At 41.3% G+C, this 21604-nt stretch overlaps 1 protein-coding gene across 4 annotated transcripts in view; it reads left to right on the top strand.

The window, feature by feature from the left end:
* Nucleotides 1-21604, top strand: part of IKZF1 (IKAROS family zinc finger 1) — a 102728-nt gene that overhangs the window by 64106 nt on the left and 17018 nt on the right. For 2 of the 4 annotated variants that reach the window (XM_074986013.1, XM_074986011.1), the window contains exon 4: nt 19415-19582. In XM_074986013.1, coding sequence (XP_074842114.1) covers nt 19415-19582 — 168 coding nt within the window. Of the gene's footprint in view, nt 1-10587; nt 10648-11802; nt 12064-19414; nt 19583-21604 lie in introns of all 4 variants that reach the window. The other 2 variants (XM_074986014.1, XM_074986012.1) reach the window with 2 other exon arrangements.

The raw sequence follows: 21604 nt of genomic DNA, 5'->3' as shown, positions 1-21604 counted from the left end.
TCATTTTAGGCCGTACCAACCTTTAAGACAGATGGGGAACCATCAGCAGTCTCTTAAGATGCAGTACAGTGTCAGCACAAGGTTCGTAATAGCTGAAGAATTGGTATTCTGCCAGTAGAGGAGAAAACAGAGTTTGCTGAGTACTGAGGTTATACAACTTAAAATATGCAAATTGCTATTTAAATGTGGACTGGTGCAAATCCACACGGTTCCACAGAAGTTGCTAAGACACAAATTTTTCATCGTTTGCTATATTAATTACATTTGGTATATTAATAGTGGGGCATATTCATTAATGTCTCTAATTAATATAGTTCTTTGCATATAAGCCATATTAATCTAAGAGCAGGTCTACACTTACCAGGACTTCCGCACTGTGGCCATAGATCCCCCAGAGATTGATTTAGCAGGTCAAGTAAAGACCCAGTAAGTCAACCACCAATTGCTCTCTTGTTGATTCTGGTACTCCATCAGAATGAGAAGGATAAAAAGTCAGCAGGCGAGTTTCTCGTGTCAGTCCCCTGCAGTGGAGACTCCACAGCAACTTGATCTAAGGTACGTTGACTCCAGCTATGCTACCCGTCTGGAGTTGCATACTGTAGGCTGACATTGCCGTGTAGTGTAGATCTGCTGTTATAAATGACCATTCCTGATGAATCTAGCGTGTATAGGAATTTCACAGGTTTTTTTTTTAGTGGGCTTAAATTCTCTCCCCCCAGCTACACTTTACAGCATGTTAGATACCAGACCACCAACCCACCCACTGGCTGTGTTCCTTGATCCCCACACCATAGGCTATGGTTATACTAATGAGTTTTGCTGACAAAACCCTCTTTTTCTCAACAAAACTCGTGGAGCGTGCACACACAAAATGGGATTTTTCAACAGTATCTATACAAAACACAGCACTTTTGCGGGCAGCATTCTTCCTCAAAGCTTTGAGGCATAACACTGCTGTCTACAGAGTCTATTGACAAAACAGTTGGTAAATGCCCCAAGGGGGCCTCTCTTGACAGACGGGGTGTCCGCAGCAATGGGCAGCCCTGTCTGCTGTGCTTCTGGATGCCTGTTTTGTTGACAGAGCAGCCGGGTAGTTTGGCCACTCTGGCAATAGAGCGGCACGCTCTCTCAATTTTATTTTGTGCGTGGCCGCACTCTGTCAACAGAAGTTTTGGCGGGAAATTTCTTCCAACATTGACTTCTGTTGACAGAGTGCGGTAGCGTAACCATAGCCATAGTGACATTCTTTTGGCTGGGCGTCTCTCCGACGTGGTCTGTTCTAATTCAACAGTGAACTTTAACACACATAACTACAATGCTGGTTTATGACCCCACCTGTCTCTCCGGCCTGATAGTTTTCCCTAGGCTCTCTGTTAATTCCATACCTCAGTAAACCTCCCCTCTTCTCCAGATACTGGTCCTTCATCAGGAAGACATTTTATCACACTACTGAGTGCTTTATTTGTGATTGCATAACTTTCATCTTAAAATTATCTGATGCTGCCACTCTTCTAACTCAGAAAGGAGATTTTGCTGTTATTTAAAACAAGCACATTTTAGAGTGCAGATTAACACTGATAAGTTTCCCTGAAGTGTTTGTATGGGAAAGATTTGAAAGTGGATGCCTCCCCTGTCAGGAGAGAGCATTGTTAGCATTAGTCACGGTCTGCAGTAAAATGTGAGGTCGACCCAGCTATATTGATCAGGGATGTTAGAAATTCACCCCTCTGATCAATGTGGCTAAATCGACCTAACTCCCAATGCAGCGGGTGCTTCTGTTAGTCTCACTAGCACTGCTTGGGGAGGTGGATTATGTCTACACTACAAAATTAAGTTGATTTACACATCAGTATATAGCAACCGTAATAATTAAAATGGCTGCTCATGTCCATACTATGCTTCATTTGTTGGCAGTGCACATCTTCAGAAGGATCACTTCCACCATCTGCAGTGGGGCTTTGTGAACGACTGACAGCTCAAACCTGGCATCCCTGTAACTGAATTCGTGGGGTCAAAGCTATCCCCTCAGCTGTCATCACCTGGGCAGGGGGCCTCCAGCTGTCAGCCCTGTTTTCAGGGCTGACAGCCAGAGTGCCAGTATATGTAACATATGTCCTGATATATGTAATATATGCCCTAATTCAGGGGTCTTTGACCAAAATAGCAAGAAGAGCCACCTTTTCAAGTTCAGTTACAAAATCAACATTTCAAGAGCCACAAGGCAGGTGAATAAGAGACAGTTCTTAATAAATAAGATCAAGCTACACTTTTTGTCACCCCATTTTAAGAACAGTGCACACACAATGATTTGTACCAGTTAGAAAGTTTGTTACTTTCACCCCTGGACTGGTGAGCAAATGAAGACAAGGAAAACGCTGCATCTGGGAACAGTCTGTCAAGCAGGAAGGAGCAATGTTCACAAGAACCCTCCACGCCCGCTCCCATTCCCAGGATCTACTCCCTTGGCCCCCAAACCTGCCCCCCATCTCCAGACTTTACCTGCCTCACCCCCAAATCCAATTGCTATCCCCAAGCTTTACCTCCCACATTCTGCAAAGCTGCCTCCCCACCCCCAGGCTTAATCCTTCTTAGCCCCAACCCCTGCCACCAGCTTAACCCCTCTCAACCCCAAATGTGCCCCCCATCCCCAGGCTCAACCCCTCTCAGCCCCAAACCTGCCCCCCCATCCCCTGAATTAACCCAACTTAGCCGACACGCTCCTCCACCTGCACATGCCGGCACCTCCTTCTCAGCAGGGCTGCACAAGTCCAGCAGGGGCAAACTCGGCCGCCCCTACCCCCAGCTCTCCTCCAGGCTCAGCCATTCCCCCGCCCCAGCTGCAGCATTGGCAGCTCCCTGCCCTGCTGCCACTGAAATAATGGAACTGAATTAATTGGTTTAACGGCAGGATCCTGTCCTCTGCCTGGCTGGCTGTTAAACCAGTTCAATTTAGTTCCATTATTTCAGCGCGGCAGGACAGGGAGCCACAAGAGGAGTCAGTGGCAGCAGCGTCCAGAGCTGGACCCACAAGTTGCTGACCCCTGCCCTATCTTTACTGACATAAGCATTATACTCCCTTGGAGCTGGCATTATGACCATGCAGGAGGCCTCTTCAGAACAAGCAGCATTTTAAGATAGTTCTGGGCATCATTAGGTCAATGCAAATAGCCTTTAGTCCCCTAGCTTCATAGCGTATTGGTCAAGGCTTAGAAAGCTCATCTTGAGTGGTTCCTTAGAATATGTGCTAACTACTTGTCCTATTCCACCCCTTCAATCTTGTATTTAGCTGTGACACTCCCAATACCTTTCCTAAATCTGAGAAGGAGCTCTGTGTAAGCTTGTCTCTATCACCAACAGAAAGTGGCTCAGTAAAAGATACTGCCTCTCCCACCTTGTCTCTCATAAATCTCAGATCTGTTAGGACTTACAGTGTCACTTGATAAACCCCTCTGTCTGATAAAGCGTTTCTCCCTACCACAATGCATACGTGTATGCACACTTCTGATGAACACCAAACACGCAGCTAGTTAACAGAGGTGGGACAGATAAACTGCTTGGATTCACACACTCCTCCCAGTTTAGATCCAGAGCAGAACTGTGCCGATTAGGCCTACTGAAATGGTTATAAAGTCCTCTAGGACCTAGCTAGTTAGGCCCGGATTCAGCACAGAACTTCACAATGCTGAAAGCTAGGTGCATCTTTAATAGATTTGTATGTGAATGCTCACATGAGTACCCTTTTAAATTGGTATCTTAAATCTGATAATTGCTTCTATGTGCAAAATAGCTTCCCAACCTCTAACCCCGTCCACTTTTGCTGGACTTCACCAAAGTGGCGACACAGCTGAAGCAGAATGCTTTGGCACTTTCTCTTTTTGGTGTGGTGGGGATTTCTTGGGTTATTGGATCTTAACTGGAATCTGTGCACAAATCCCCATGGCCCTGAAGGAATAGAGAGCGCTTTTGTGGACATACAGGAAGGTGGTTCTTTTTTTTTTTTTTTTGGTTTCCATGTCACTCATTTGCTTTCATTATACTCTGACCTGCGCATTAGAATTACAATTCCACAAGAAAAGGCCAGTCTATTTGCATCACAAAATAAGCAAACGGCAACTTTATTCATCCATTAAGAGCATGAGGAATCAGGGGGTCTCTTTCTCACCAGCTATCATACTGGTATGCTTCTTTGGCAAATGCTAGCTCAGGTTTTGGGTTTGCAAGTGGAAGGAGATGGCAACCTCCAATCACCAGATGGGTGGATCTCACCAGATTGGTGGTCGTGTGGCAGGTAGCCTATCTGAAATGAGCCTGTGTGTCTGGAATCGTATATTTGAGTAAAAGCCAAAACTGGGGTAGGGAACAAATTGATTCCAAACACTGATTGTCCAGGAACCTTGAGTAGGGGGAGTGGTTGAGTTTGTCCTACATGCTCAGTTTGCTGCAGTTGCAGGGAGCCTCAAGGCATTGGTGGATCTTAATCCTAATTATTTTTCTTTTTTTCCTTTTAAAATCCATTTGAGAACTGGACTCTGAGCAGCTGCTCAATTATTATGCAGTACCTGCAGTTTCACCTGTAGTCCCATTTTTCACTCTCCAACAGGTGGTCGGGAAGGGAAATTGACCTGTTCTTTCACTAGGTTTACTCATTTGTTTCAGGGGTTATCTTCTATTTGTCTTATTAGTCCTGCTGTTTCTTGTTTTTAATAAGTTGAGGCCTTTTTTTTTATGAATGTACTGTACTGGCATTTGTTCAGGTTGGTTTGTAGCCAGGAAGTTGTTGTTGCTTTTAGGGTTTTGGGAGGGGGCTTTTTAATATATTTCAGGTTCAGCCTTCTAGTCAGCCTTAAATGGTGTCTTTTTTTTTTATTATTTCACATATACCATGTTGAAATTGTGCTGGGGCTTGCTAGGGCTGAGCCCCAGCACTTTTAGGTTTGGCAGTTCATAGCCCTGGCACCTCTGGGCTTGCTACATCAGTTCTGAAAGTAGCAAAAACTGCTTGCACTCCAACACCTCTTTCATTCAAAACTAAACACTGCACACGTGAGAGTATCACATATGCACGTGCTAGTTGGTATTTGTACATGGAAATATGATGACTGCATGTGCAAAATGACACCTATTTTTTAAACAATTTGGCCTCTTTTTTATTGTTGTTGTTGCTGAAGACTAAGATGGTCTGGATAAGTCTATTTTGTATTCCATGAATTAGTAATCTGGATCAACCCATTAAAAATTGTGATGCAGATATGCAAACCCACAAATTTCTTTACTGGCTCCTTGAAGTGAATGCTGGAAGCTGTTACTATTTATTGTTGTTAACCTCATGATTATCTTCTGCCCAGACTTTTAAAAGATATTTCAGATCTCAATGGAGAAAGCTTTAAAAAGGCATGAGGGGAGGTGGGTGGGTAGAGTGATTAATGGAAAAGTCAAACTAGAAAATAAACTTGTATTTCTGGATGTTTCTGAGATGTTCATAAACCCAACAGCTTCTTCCCCACACATAGCACTGCTCCTCTTTGGGACCGCAACTCATTGTGATGCCATAAACTAAGGCCAGGTCTACTCTAGACTTGAAAGTCAATCCTAGATATGCAATTCCAGCAATGGCAATTGCATAACTGGAATCTATGTATCTAGGATTGACTTATCTGCTTGTCCTCACAGGAGGTCGACCAGAGAAGCTCTCCCATTGACCTCCCTTACTCCTCACAATAATGAGGAATCAGTTGTTGAGCCCTGATAACTCAATTTTATGCATCCCCACTAGGAACAAGAAATCAAACCCCGGAAGATCAACCCTGATCAAGCTGATCTCCTCATAAGTATAGACACACCCTAAGGGATTGTGACTTCTGCTGGGTAATTCGCATCACAATCTGAGTAATCTCTCCCGCCCAAACACTACCACGCCTGATTTTATTTGAAAATCTTTATAAAATAAAATAACATGGGGATTACTGAAAATATTATATGTAGGCAGACTTTTACTAGTGTAAACGAGAGCAAAATCTGGCTCCAGGTGCTATCTCAAAGCTTGGTTGATTTTCTTGTTTCTTTTTAAAATAATAAATAATAATCTAGATCTACATTTCTCAGCATTATTGTTTGTAATTTGCCAGCAGGGATGGTATTAAAGATTTTATCCTCCTCAATACATTTTAAATCTAGTATTCAGATAAATTGGCTTTTGTTGCAGCTTTATCTATCTACTGGTCTAACTATTGTAGTACCATGTATGCAAATATTTTGCTGTACTTTAAATCATCAATTGATAGCAGCAAAATTCTTCAAATTTCCCTTAGAGGATCAAATTAAAACAAAGTTTGGACACCCAAATATTAATCCAAGCACTTTAAAAAGGTCTTTCCATTGCTGTTGACTTTTAGAACTCTGCAAGTAGGAGGGTCTCAGAATCTGGGCTGCACTGCAATTAAACAGTGCCCCATCCCTAGCCTTACAAGCTCAAGTCAGCTGGCATGGGCCAGCTGCAAGGTTTTAATTGCAGTGTAATTTCAATGAGTTTTAGGCCTCTAGACTCCTAAATCACATAGGGTCTCTTGACATTTTTTCCTTTGTATTTTTAGGCTAAAGTCAAGCCATTCTAAGAACTGATGCACAGACACCCAGGGAGAAGAAAAGGCAGTTCTTTCTTCCAGATGCCCCTCCCCCCGTCCCCCCTCCTGACCGTCAAAAAAATGTAGCTTTCTATATTTGTGGGTTGCATAAAGGGTGTTTAGAGCTAGACTAGAAACTCTTATCTAATGTGACATTTTCTGGATTGAGATGGAGTCATAATATATAAACAGCAGGATTTAAGCTTTTGCCAGAAGTCAGTTAGGTTCTCTGACAAATGTCCTGTTGATCTTCCCTGACTATATTTTAGCAAAAGCTCTTCATTGCTCAGTCAGAACTCTTTTTGCCTCAGATTTGCCCCTGTTAAATTATACTGTATCCCATGAATACTGAGTCAGGATTTCTGAGTTGGTTCCTTACAGCAAGCAGCTTGCACAGTAATGATGTTTAGAATTGAGGCACTGTGATTCAGCAGCTGCATGGCTTGGCTGGTGGAAGAGGAGGAGAGAAGAAAACAGAGGAGGAGAGTCTGGTGGATATTTCCTTTCCCTTCTTGTGACAGAGCCCTGAACGCTCCACTCACCTTCCAAATCCTGTCAGCCTGTAAGAACCTTCTGTTTTCCAAGCAACCTACTGAGGTCTCTCCCCCTTCTTACCAGCTGTCAAATCTTCATGACAAAATACCTCACTTCTCACTCCGTGTTGCTCAGCTCCTCCTGAGGGATCATGGAGTAGAGTTCGGAAACTGAATGCCTTCATGGCCCAAATCTTTTCCTCAAGGGGCCCAAAATAACCCAGCGTCTCCACCAGCTACCCCTTCATCATAACAGTATGAAATGGTCTCTGTGTAGGGAAAGCCATGATTTCCTTCTCCAAACCATCAAGATTCCTGAACAGCACTCTGTACACACATGCAGGCACACAGAGAAGTACAAATGTGACCCTTCTCTGCTAGTGTCTCTGTCTTCCCTTAATACTTGTTATGCTGTAGTTACACGTTGATCGTGCCAAGGCCCATGTGCACTGTACAGGAAGTTGGGCCTGTAACTTCTGCCACTAGCTTCCTGGATTTCTGCAACACTCTGGGTGCAGCAGAGTGGAAATCTTGCAGTAGTTGCATTTCCGTGTAAAAATGGAGGTTTTGTTGAAACATGTGAAAAGTAGTAGAATAATCAGTACTTTAGCTCATCTATTTTGATATTAACCACAGTTTGCTCTCTGTCCTTTATATTCCAGTTTCCAACATGCAGCAGACTGATATCCCCTACCTGTGTTGTGGAATTAGTCAGGGATAGGAAGATGAAGGATTTGATATGTGGTTAGGACACAAAGCGGCTTTGGACATGTTAGGATCCATGAGAGGAAGCTGGGAATTGTAAGAGATGTACGTTACATAGATGGTTCTCATAAAATGGTTCTCATCTCTTATAATCTGCAAGATGCTCTTTTACCTTTAAGTTGCCTTTCAGTTGCCTTTTTGTCATTTATCATGTCATTTTGACTTTGTAGCTTGGTCACATTGGTGCAATGTGTGCATTCATCACAGTGAAAATGGATTATGATTTAATCTCCTGTGTATCCATAGCCTGATTCACTACCACATTAGCTCAGTATTTTACTGGTGTAATTCAATGGGATTGCATCAGCATAAAAGTAAAGTATTACTGTGATGAATCAGGCCCAACTATGTAAGATTTTCGTAGGTCATCGCTAGCCAAATTTAAACATAGTGTAATTAAAAGGGTAATGTCTTCAATGTGTTAGGAGGGCTAGGGCTTAATAATAAATCAATAAATAATCAATAATAATAATAATAACAATAATAATAATAATAATAACTAGAGGCCCAGCTGCAGTCCTGCTTGCGAGCGGAAGTTGGGCTGGAAAAAAGTTCTAGACATAAACTTGTTGCAATATATATCCAAAGGGTATGGGCCGGGCCCTCACTGACTAGGGGAGGAGCTCCGATGAGGGCTGTGCTAAGACCCGCACTTGCCAGGGGAGGGGTGAGGCTGGCATAGTGCAGCGGGGAGGAACATGGTAGACCTTGCCTGGACAGACAGACAGACAGACCAAAAATAATATAGCCAGTTATACAGATTGCATGAGTTAGGTTATATTACAATGCTGGGCCATTCATATTCTGTTGTTTGGAAAACAAAGTATCACAAAGTATCACCTATTTATTGTTGCATCAATAAATTTGAAGTACACACTCTGTTCCCTGACAGCCTTTTCACATCATCTGAGTACTAGAAATAGAATAGTTTATCCCTTTATAGAAGAGAAGGAAAACATACACGTCTCATCTTCCAGTTGAAACAAAAAATATTGATACTTAATCTGATCCAAATATAAAGCTTCAGACAAAACTTTCAGAATCTGCAAGTTACTGCTGATGCCATGCCACTGATCAGTGAATGCACTTACAAAAACCTGCTTTCGTACACTTAAACTAATTTATTTTTCCTTCTCCACCCATGTTAAACGGTCTCCCATTTCCACTGGGTTTATTCCCCATTTCCTGCTCTACCACATCCAGGCTCCCGTTGGATACTTTGAGCCTCCTTACCTCCCTGGTTATTTTTAATATTTAAAGTGTGGTTCTACTCTGCAAACTAACTCTGTAACAATGTGCCCCCTTTACGTGTGAAGAGACCTGTTTTTTTAACAGCCAGGCCTGTAAACTTCCTCCAACATGTTAGGGGACAAGCTGGGTTCTTTCCTTTTCTCACAGCTTCCCCAATAATGGAAGTTCTGTGTATGAGATTAGGCCTCAGTGACACATGTGCAACTCTGTTATAGTAATTGGGACTCCATAGTGGCAGCTGAATGGAATAAGGCCTTGTCTTTCTGGGGTTTTTTAACTACCGATATAGCTAATGCAAGCCAATGCACCACTGCAAAAGCTCCAAGAGAACCACTGCATTCATTTGTACCATTGCTTGGTCCAGTGTGGCTCACAGCAGGTTGCCACAAGTCATGGTTTGAATCGCTAGCATGTGTCTGCACTAGGTATATGCGTCAGTGCTACTACACTGCACCATTTACCTGTAGTGGTGGTAAGAAAACCCCATGTAGACAAGGCCCAAATCATGCTGATGATATGCAAGGTGTAATAGAATCAAGAATCTCTTTTTTCCACTGTGAGCTTGTCTCTAGGTGGTGTTCAGTGTGCACCATCATGTCTGTGTATCAACTGGTCTCTTGAGCACTCAATGGCCTGTGTGGGCCCTGCTGGGCCCTTGTGAATTTTCTTGTAGTTCCATTTCAAACCATACTATATTCACGCATGCTTGGGAACTTTTCATGCATGCCAGTAAGATCCCCACAGGCCAGCTAGTGTATTACAAACTGGTGTGCAATAGAATTTACACCCTCTAGTGCAGACTAATGCACCATTTCAACAAGTCCTTGGTTCACTCTGCAAGGCTAACAGAAGCGAAAAAAGGCACAAAACCTCGTTTTGTCACAAAAGTAAATAGAGATGATGGAATATGTACAAGGAACTGTTCTCTGGAGTGGCAAAAGATGTGTTGGCTTTGGCCTCTAAAATGCAGTTCCCTTGAAGACAGAGACTTCCAAGCCGGCTCAGGAAGTTGCATGTTCATTTTCTCTCAACTTTCAGTGACTTTCCCTTGAAAATTAAAATCACAGCTCCTTTTGGATTTGGTGGAAATTTTGCATGCACTAGACCTGCAGAAACTGGACCTATCGAGGGAGGAAGAATTCAGAAGCTCGTGGTTTCACAAAACATCACAGAATTTAGAGAACTCTGTGGAAAAACAGCAGGTTGCAAAGGGAAATTACTATGCATGCACATGAGGATTCTCTTAGTTGTCATTCTGCTGTCCTTCCTTTCTATTGCAATTTTTTTGTACTATGTCTGTGGTGAGAGCTTTGTCTCTCTCATAGGTAAGCAACGTCTTTTGGAGCAATAATATCATCTTTGACTTTTACTGCTAGCAGTACCAAAACCCAGCATTCTGTTTGCCTTCTTTGTTGCAGCTACATATGGGGCTGAAGGCTTTAGAGGTTTTCACGCAATAATTCCCAAATCTTTTTCCCGTAAGTATACAGTGTGCTGTCAATTACTGAAGGGCATGTCCATCTGGCACTTTTATTTTTTCCATCATTTCAGTGCTCAACAATTTACATTTGTCTGCATTTAAGTACAAATACCACATGAGGACTTAAAGACTATGTCTACACAGCAGCATTATTTTGAAATAAGGATTCATATTTTCAAGAGAAAAATTAATTTATGTGTTTCAAATAGTAGTACATTTTTACATGTATTACTTAGCTAATTACAGTTTCACGTGGATTAAAAAAGGGACTTCAAAACAGGAAAGAGCAGATATTCTGGTGCAGTTTTTTTAAAGATTTATAATACCAGCCGATTCTCTCATCCACACAGACTGCCTCGGGAATACAATGACTGTTTTAAATATGGGGCCGCTTCATTCAGCCACCAATTCCTGTATTCAGTCTAAACCATTCTCCCATTCTTTCCTGCTGACTAGACCCCTCCGCTTCCAACCTCTTGTCCTGGGTTCTTGAGATCTTGTCACGTAACCCAGGAACCTCCAGTCACAGAATCAAGTGCATGACTTCTACTCATTTTATTTCAACCACAGTACCAGCCCCAGAGGCCTTAGCCTGTTCCTTCTCACTCTTCATTTTTCCATCTGTGCCTGAGTCCTCTTCCCTTCCCACTGCCATGCTTTCTTCTTTCATACTGACAAATCAACCAATATGTGGATTCAACATAAAAGTGCAACCCTCAATCTCGTCCTGTTCTCAGAAGACGAGATGCCCTGATAAGCCTATCACTGGAGAATAGCAGATGTATTTTTAATGGCATCCACTGTCTTTTATGGGTACTTATTTTCACTATTTGGTGTCAGACAAACCCAAACAATATAAATTCATAATTACTGTCCTTCCTGTTTATTTGGATTGTCAATGCAAATATTACAGCTGCAGAAATCTGAAAGACTTAAATCAGCTTGTATTGGTTACTGGTATCCATTGCCCATTATTCCATATGTCACTGAACTCACCATGTTGCACATAAAAATGTCTCCATATCAGTAGTTTCTGTGCTTCGTTATATTGTACATTCTGTTTAGAAGTTTTCTCCTTTGCTTTGATTGTTTCTTTGCCACTATGTTTACTTTGTAACAAAAACTGAGTAGCATCCTGTATTGTTTTTTTCAGCCAGTAATATTAAAATAGAGACTCAGAGTGATGAAGAGAATGGGCGTGCCTGTGAAATGAATGGGGAAGAATGTGCGGAGGATTTACGAATGCTTGATGCCTCTGGAGAGAAAATGAATGGCTCACACAATGGCCCAGGCAGCAAAGCTATGTCAGGAGTTGGAGGCATTCGACTTCCTAACGGAAAGCTAAAATGTGATATCTGTGGGATAATTTGCATCGGTCCCAATGTGCTCATGGTTCACAAAAGAAGCCACACTGGTAAGGCCTGGCGTAGTTTTTCCTTTAGGGCCAAGAAATGGCCACAAAAATAGGAAAAGACTTATTTTGTGAGTATGGGAAGCATGTTCCCTTTTGTATGACCTTACACCTTCCTTAAGCATTTGAAACTGTGTTACTTAGCCATTCCATTCTGAATTTGAAATGAAGCAGTATTCCTCTCCAAGTTAATTGGCTCCATCCCAGCGAGTCCAAAATGGACAAGGAAGCCATGGTTTAAGGGTACAGCACTAACATGTGCTTGCTATTGGATAACTCAGTGGTCCTCAACCACAGGACTGGGGCTCACAGGGAAGCCACAAGTGGGTTTCACGGGGGTCTGCCAATTAGGGCTGGCATTAGACTTGTTGGGGCCCAGGGCAGAAACCCAAAGTCCCACTGCACTGGGGTGAAGCCACAGCCTGAGCAATTTGGCTTTGCAGGAACCCAGATGTGTAAGGCAGGTGCCCTTCTTGCTACTCCCTAATGCTGGCCCTCGCTTTTAGGGAAAAAAAAACAGTTGTGCACAGATGGGCCATGGAGTTTTCAAGTATGTTGAGGGAGGGTCTCGGAAAGAAAAAGGTTGAGAACCCTTTGTATAACTGTTATGAGACATACATAACAATATCACTTATTCCATTACACCCTCAACAATGGCAAGTTACCTTAGTTAAAAACATTGAGTCTCAATGAATCCCTAAATTACCTTGACATGGTTCTTTTTAAAACAGATTTAGACAAAATTACATGAAAAATTTGTTATGGCTTTGCATTGTTAAGAGAACACTGCTCTGATGTCTCAACATTATGAAAACATCCTGGTATTAAAACGATCAGTGCAACAAATTAAGTAAATTGCAAGTCTTCGAATCTTTTTTCATAATTTCTGGTAAGATCTGAAGGCAACCAGAATTGATTTCATGGCAAATACTTGATAAAATAAAAGCCTGTTATGATGTTCATCAGAAAGAACTGACTCTGAAGGAGTTTCAGTAGGACTTCAAAGAGACATGGAAGGAAGTTGTGTTTTCACGAATGATAGCTTTTCATTATCACAGTGCTGCAGATCTTCTGTCTGCGTTCGCTGTTCTAATGAGCCCCAAAGATCATAGGAACTAGCAATCATTACACCACACATTAAAGCCTGCCTGTGACTGTACCTGGGGATGGCTCACGCTGAACTGAGTGCCTCTTTGCACAGGCATGGGGCTAAGCTGTCTGAAGTCAGTTGCAGGATGAGAGCCTAAAATTGTAGCCCAGCTTGTGTGGTATTAAAGGGAAGGAGTTGACCCTAGAGTTTTCAGTTGTTGTTATCTTGATAAATTATGCTGCTTAAAGAAGGGATATAACAATAGTACGTCGATAGTTTGAACAGTTATTTCAGATGGGCAAGAATGATGTAACCAGCAACCAGCTTACGTTTAGACTGTGGTATAAGTGAAACTAATTAATCAATGGAATTGTTTATCAAGAAAATTGCAAACATCTTCCCCAAAGTCATTCAGGAACAGGTTAAATAAAATGCTTAAGAGCTGAATATAGAGAACAATAATGCACTAAACTGGGGAGAATGCAAGAAACGACCCAGAACAGCCTTTCCAACTCTAGCGTTTATCATATTAAATTCAACTGTCCAAGCTGCAGAAGGATGCTATACTATAGCATAACATTGTGTACTGATAAGAAATTATTGTGCTGCTGTTTAGAAATCTATTTCAGAACACTGTGTGATTAAATTAGATGCAGTATATCCTTCTCTAAGGGAAAAGCAGATGTTTTGTATCTTTATTGGAAAAGCAATGAAAAATTATTGAAAGTGTGATTCTGCAATGTACTATAGTAAAGGGTTTGGTGTGTTTTCTTTTACTGAATGTTAACATGTACTTTTTTTTAAAAGCTGATAAAATGTCCACAAGAGTTCTTTTAACAGCACTATTTGGCCCAATGTATAATGGAATAAAGAGGATAGTGTTGCATGAACTGAAATAGAATGTTGACAATATGAAATTGCTTGTTTAGCCAGATAGTTATTTTTATGGAGATACTGTACATGTTTATGTTTATAGTATATGTTTTTGGGTCAGCTCAAAGGTTTTTGCTGTAATATAAAGCTACTTGCATTATGAAACTAATTCATCATTTGCTGAAAGTATGACATAATAAACAGGTGGTGGAGGGAGGGAAGATATTCACATGCTTGTCACCCCCCCCCCCCCCAAAAAAAACACACATACCAAAAAAAAAAACAACAACTCCAGAACCCTCTAAAAGTTCCTGGAGAAAAGCTTCTCAGACCTGTGAATGTGTCTTGGGTGAAATTCCTGCCTGTGCAGAGAGCCAGTATGAGGCCTTCAAATCTTAAAACCAAGCTTCAGCAGGACTTGTGCTGAACTAAGTCTTATGTAGTCCCTCTGAAAATTTCTGTGGCAATCACAGCAGAGTGATGGTAACAATGTCTAAAGGGTCAGCTTCTGTATGCTCCAATGTGTTTGCATGGCAGGATTGGAAGGGTGAGGTGGAGACCCCTTTTCTTTCTATTACTCCTGCAAAGGGGACCTAATTTCTTGCACAGAAGTTTCTGAAGAGCAGGGGTGCGCTGGAGGTGATGCTGAGGGCGCTGATTGATAATCCACAGGGGGCATATCTGGCCAAGGTGAAGTTGTGGAGACAGCTCTGCCTATCTCCATATAGCAGACAATATCAAGCAAGCAGCCAATGGTGTAACAAGGACTGCCTCTACGCACTCCTCACTCTCAAAATCCTTAGAAGCATATCTGCTTTTACCTACCATATACCCACCCCCATGTCTCCTCTGCTTTGCAGCTGGAAAAAATCATTTGTATCTATGCAGAGTGAGTCTGAAATCTTACTAACTAGACTGGCAAATTTGCACTCACTTTAGCATAGATGTAAATAGATGCACAAAGCGCATAGCAATGCAGCAACCTAAGACCTCCAGAACTCTCAGTGAAGTGTTGCTTCTCTTCACAGCAACCTGTAGGATTCTGAATTTGATCCACGGTATGCAATTAAAGCATACAACATATTGAATGGTGCACAACACACCTTTCATGCTTTAGTGCACTTAGTAGAACCTACATTTTTTAAATAAAATAGAAAATCCTAAAGTTAGATTCCTTAATTGTCCTGCAAAGCTGTCAGATCAAATCATTGCTTTGAGGGTGATCTGATGCTGAACTCCTTTTCAAAGAAAAATCTCGGCTGAAGGCCACAAAGAAGAATCTCAGCTGAAGGCCACTGTATTCATCATGTGCAGGATCAGAGAAGGAGTTCTGGATCAGGCCCAGCTATTTAAATTAAAGGAATGTCATCGGGAAATAGTAGTAACTGGCTCCCTTTCAAGTCTGCTGTGAAAATTAAAGTGGAAGTGGGAGACACTATTAAAGACATTTAACTGAGTATGCAGAAGCCCATTTCAATATGTGCCTGATGAGGGACTAAGTCTTGCAAATGAATTACTTTGCTGTTAATTCATGTAGAACTTGCATATACAGTGCAGGGCTCTTAAATATTTGATAAATGAATAAATCCCTGGCACACTAAAATGCCAAAATATAAGGACTGGCTGACCCAATAAAAGACATAATTACATTTAATGAAAATACCTGCCAAATGTAGATATGCAGAGTACCACCTGGTATTTTCTGCCCACTCCAGTCTGCAAGTAGCTGTAAATCTCAGGCTGCTCAACAGTATTGTTACCAGCTTGTTTCTGTAGAAGAGGATTCCATTCATGACTTTCTGACTCCCAATCTGTTAGCTGGTTGATGGTATTCAGCCTTCCTTTCATGTTAAATTTTTAGAAAAGCACTTTAAAATGAGAAGCTCATGCTTACTGATTGAGGGACCCTGAGCCTGGGTCTATACTGTTTTGGGAACCATTAGCCAAAGTCACAGGTAATCTTGCATTTGATCATTGTCCATCTAGCTAGATGTCAGAAGCATATGGCCATCACCATGCCTGATGCTCCTGCTATTGATCATTTAAAGGGTTAATGCACATTCTCCAGTAAGAAGAAAGGGTAGCATTCTGCATTAATGCATTAGATTTTTCACCTATCAAGACCCGAGTCTAAAATCCTCAGTAAAGTCACCAATGGAGAGAGCTTTGGCCATCTCCATATTGTCCTTATTTTTCCAGCTCATGAAAACAATGTATATGGCTTGTTCTTCAAAGTTGTTTGTGCATCCCCAACTCTCATTGAACCGAAATGGAATTGCTGATGTGCCACACCTTTCAGGACCATCTCCATAACATTGTGTAATTGGCAGAATATCTTGGTGAGGACTGTTGCAGGCCAGGATGAAATGTGTTGAAGACCCTGTGTAAGGCAGGACAGTCCAACACCTATCGTTGATTTGTGCCCGTGGCTAAAGGATTGGTTTTCAACTTTAGATCCACAGACCCAGAGGGCCTGCAGAAGGTTGTCATTACCACACAGCACTGTTTGTCACCCTGGGGAACTGTGGATTCCTGGGGATCCATCAACTGTGTGTAAAATTTTTAAAGGGGTCTGCACCTCCATTTGAAAATTGTTACAGGCCTATAAATGAAAAAAAACTTGAAAGCCATTAGGATAGAGGTTAGCACTGTGAGTGCTAGCACTGTGAGTGTGAATGTAGGTGCACCCGCAATAAGAAACTTTTTATTAGGTATGAAAAAGATGCAAGTAAGGAGGGGACAATAAACTTTTCTCAAGAGGGAATAAAATTCACCTCTGTTGAGAGTTAGCTAGGACTACTGACACTTAAGAGGGACAAACATAGTTCCTAGGCCTTGTTGACCCTCTGCATGAGCTGCATTTTACCCAGTGATGTGGAGAGCAAGAAATCAGAGAACAGTTAAACCAGATTAGTCATGTAAAAAGACAAAATTTACATTCTGAGAATGGTGCCTCTCATTCTGCAGGAGGGTCTTGTGGCCAGTGATGTCCCTAGATATATCCTAGACTGACTTGCCATTTTTACTGAGGCTTGTTTGATCTGTTAGGTCCCATAGTAAGTGCATGTGTTTGTTCTGCATAGCTGTACCGTGGGCCACCTGGGTATTGGGAGAAAATATTGACTGTCTTTTAGTTCAGATGTATTTTCTATTGTTGCAATATGGGGACTCAAGTATTTATTCCCTAATATATGCTCCCATTGTGAGTTATATAGCATTACAGAGTACAAAGCATTTTCAGTTCAAATTCTCCATCTGCCTGCCGTTTCTGGCCAAGTCAAGGTTTCACCCTGTCATTATGAGAGCCGTAGGTTGGAGACACTTTTCATTCTTACTCTGCATGCCTCTCCTTGAATGTTTTTGTCATCCTTATATTCTCCTTTTTTGCTTGTCTGAGTAAAGTTAATTGAAATGAGTAACAGCAAATCTACTTAGTAAGAATTAACTGTTTCCTCTGTATTTATGATGGTCAGTGAGAACTGGCTTCTGAACTATTTCACTCCACCCTCAAAAATAGCTCTTAACGACTGTAACTGGGATGTAGAGAACACAGACCAGAGGCAGACTCTAATAACTACTCAGTTCTTTGCAACATGTTTATAAATGGCTTCTTCTCAAGGAAAAATACAGTACAACCCTGGAGCTAGCTCCTCAGACTTCAGTGGAGCTACACCATTTTACATCTAAATCTGGCTCTTTCTTGCACACCTGTCTTCAGTGGTATTTAGTCACCAAGCTGTGGGCATATAAGTGCCTAGCCACTTTTAAGGATCTGGGCCATAATGAAGACAGGAGCACATCTAAAATGAGAGATTCAGACCTCCCTGAGGGCACTTGATCAAACACTCCTTATCACAAGATAGTCTCCCATTAGCACAGATTTGAATGTTAAGGAATCTGCCCCCTGATTATAGAGATCAGCCAAGCAAAAGATTCTCCACAGGTCAGATTGTGCTGTGCTTATATTTGTTACTGAGCTTTCTAACCATATTACTTTGGAGTGAGTATGACTATAGCTTGTTTTTCTATGCTCCCACACATAAGCTAGGTGTTGCCAAACATGCCAGATAAGAGGTGTTCATATGAATTAGGGGAAAAGTCAGCATTTACAGGTTTAATTTTTTTAAATCGTGTTGTTTATTTGCACTGGACAAATCCTTCATTTAAAAATTATTTTTCATTACTAAAACATTAGATGACTATAATTATTTTAGTTTTCATGTAGGACTAACAGATGTCAAAAAATTAGTTTCAAAGCCTGTTTTGATGTCAAACTTAGGGACTATTTCTTATGGCAAATGTGAATGACAGAAGGCATTGGGGTGGGCGTGAGGGCATGTATACAGGATTCCTTTCTTATGTAAATTGCCTCATGTAATTCAACAATTTGGTGTAACTTGAAACACATATAACACTTACCAGCAATTTAAAAAATCATGTACCTCAAACTGAAAGAATATATCAGTTTCAAAGAGCAGTACCAAAAAAACAAACTAAACCAAACCAAAAATATTCCAGCATCAAAGCCATATTTACGTCTTTGTATTGGTATGCTGACTTACTCCCTTGAAAATGTGTACTGTACCAATTTAGGCAAATGACTGTACTTCCTAAAAGGCTTTTTTTGGTTTTTTTTTGAAGTAGCGTACAGCACAGCACAGCACATTAATATAATTCCTACATTAATATCCTGCCTACAGGAGGCCAGGACGTTTGCATGTAAGGGCCATGTTTCCTTTGCACTGTCTCAACTTTTCATTTTATTTTTCTCTCTCTTTTTCTCTGTCTTTTTCCTGATTTGGCTGCTTAGGGACAGACAGGTAATGGAGAAGAAATTGAAAGGGAAAATACAGGGAAAATGTAAATGAAAAGAAGTTATTATAACTGTTATAATGAAGTGCCTTTCATTTAAATATAAGAATGTAACGCTGAAATGAACTTGTGATCCTGAAATGCATTTTTAATGAGTTTCCTTTTTATTTTGCTGCTTCAGTGGCATATTTTAAAGACCCTTTGAAAAAAGCCACATTAAAAACCCCACCAAATGCCACAACATGCAAAATTGGATATTGGTTTATTCCAAAACTGCTGATCAGGAAGAGTGGCTCTTCAACACAAAATGTTGCAGTCACTTTATTTAAATGAGTTTGAATTTGCATTGTGATGTGCCATTCTGATTTAGGAAAAAAAAATTAGATTTTCAGATCAAATTGACCCAGCCACTGAAGCGTTAAGAAACTGGCAGGTTTAGTCTGAAAGCCTCATGTTATATCAAACCTGCAGCCGGTGGAAGTCATAGAGCACCAGTGGGAAAACAACTTTCTCTCTGAAATCTTTCTCTTGTTACTGTGTAAGATTTTTGTTCTCACATATTTCCCCTTCTCCTTGTAGGGGAACGCCCTTTCCATTGCAGTCAGTGCGGAGCCTCCTTTACTCAGAAAGGCAACCTCCTCCGCCACATAAAGTTGCATTCAGGTGAAAAACCTTTCAAATGTCACTTGTGCAACTATGCCTGCCGACGCAGGGATGCCCTCACAGGCCACCTGAGGACTCATTCAGGTAAATAATTGCATCCAAGCACGTTCCGGACAAAATTGGTTTACTTCTTGGTCAGGCTGGGTACAATGTACTTGCTCACTGTCACCAAGTCTACAAAGACTTCTTGGATTAGGATGAATGTAGTGTCACTTCAGGTTTACCCAACTTCTGATGTGAACAGGAAGTGATTAACTGCAAGGTTTGAGCAGTGAGAATGCCTCATCCAATGTTACAAGACTCTGCTTAGGGTTACCATATAAAAAAGAGGACACTCCAAAGACAGAGTGTATCTGTATCAGTACCTGCCAACTCACATTATATTGTGTGTTATATTGTATGGTACCTTAATACAATGTGAGTTGGTAGATACTGATACAGATACTCTCTCTCTCAGGGGTGTCCTCTTTTTTTGAAAGGACAAATATGGCAACCATACTTTTTCTAACCACAATTATCACTGATTGCAAATTCCCATCTTAGGGTCTGATATTTCAACCCTTAGGTGAGCCTTCTCTTTAATAAGACTACTTGCATGAATAAGGATTACATCATTTGAGTAAAATACACACTGGTGCAGAGCATGCCTAAGGCCTGTGCACCAGTTAAGACCAATTAATCTCGCAAAAGAAAGTGTGAGTAATGCATAGGCTGGGTATTGGCTCTGAATATGAGGTTAACTCCACCCATTCTGTGTAACATATGTTTTTCTCTGCATTTTACTGGTAGAAGTTTCAGGTTGGGGTTATTTCTTAAATAAATAGACTCTAATGGAGTTATGTGGATAAATATTTTCTAAAATAGTCATGTGTGTGCTCATGTCTACCTTTTCACTGAATACGGCTTCTCAGTGTTTAAAAAGGTCACAGTATCACTCTCTTTCTGAGAAGGAAATCCAAAATAGTACTCACATCAATAAAAGTAGCAGGTAATCATGCCAACTTGGGCTACCCTTCCACTGGGTTCCGTAAATTAAGCTGGAATGCACCTTCTCAGTATTTGGATAGAGGGCTCCAAGGAAAACCCCTTGGGCTTACTGAAGTGACATTGGTGGTTTGCTCTTCCAAGTTAGCAAGGAGCCAGTGGCTTAGCCTGGTGGTAGCAGACTCTGGAAGTGCCACTTTTATAATATGAGGGGGGGGAAACTCGTCACTAAAGATGGCTCTGTTTGTAAAAACAGTGGTGTTCTCCCAAGTATCTATTCCCACTAGATTCTGTCTAAATCAGAGCCGAAGGCTGGGTCTACACGTAAAGTGAATGTCGACGGCTGCTACATAATTATAGGTATGCCCATTGCGTTCCAAAAATTGATTTTGCAGCCATAGATATTCATCCCTGTCCCCACTGCAGAATGCCGACAGGAGCGCTCCTCCCATCGGTAGTCCTTAATCCTTGCATCTTTCAATGAGTTCTCGACCCTGACCTTGGAACGCACCATTTCACACGTGCAAAACTGCACCCCAGAAGATCAAACCTAAGCATTCATTCTTCTGCAGCAAGTGTAGACCCAGCCTAAGTCAGGAAACCACTTAAGCACAAGCTTAATGTTAAACATGCCCTTTTAAGCTCTTTGGTTACCTTGGGACTTTAGCATACACTTAAATGATACCCTGCATAGCGATTTTTTTTTCCTGAACTGGGTACACGAGCATGCTGCTTATTTAAAATTGCTATTTCAAGATGATACAGAATTTCTCTTCAGTTGATATCCAGACAAGTATTGTGTTCTGCTTTATGCTCTTTTGTGGCTGTAGCATTCTACTCTCAATGTGGGTGAAGTGATTTCTGTACAGCTTGAATAAAGTTATGAGATTTTTAGAGCACAGGACACTATATAAATGTGCAATATTATTATTGGTAAAGTGACATCAGTCTTTGCAGGCACAGTCATGGTCTCAGTCCAGTTCCTAGCTGACAGTGATGGTGAGCAAAACTCAAAGACGAGGGTTGTATAACCATCCAAAAGTACAGCTTTTTATCAAAACTAGCCAGTCTTTCTAATACAAGTCTACAAATTTTGGGACAAAAATCTAACATGAATGGTCA

Source organism: Carettochelys insculpta, chromosome 2 (assembly GCF_033958435.1).
Source record: "Carettochelys insculpta isolate YL-2023 chromosome 2, ASM3395843v1, whole genome shotgun sequence".
In the NCBI taxonomy this organism is placed as follows: Eukaryota; Metazoa; Chordata; order Testudines; family Carettochelyidae; genus Carettochelys; species Carettochelys insculpta.
Note: the sequence above shows the minus strand (reverse complement) of the source record. Positions and strands in the feature narration are given on the sequence as shown.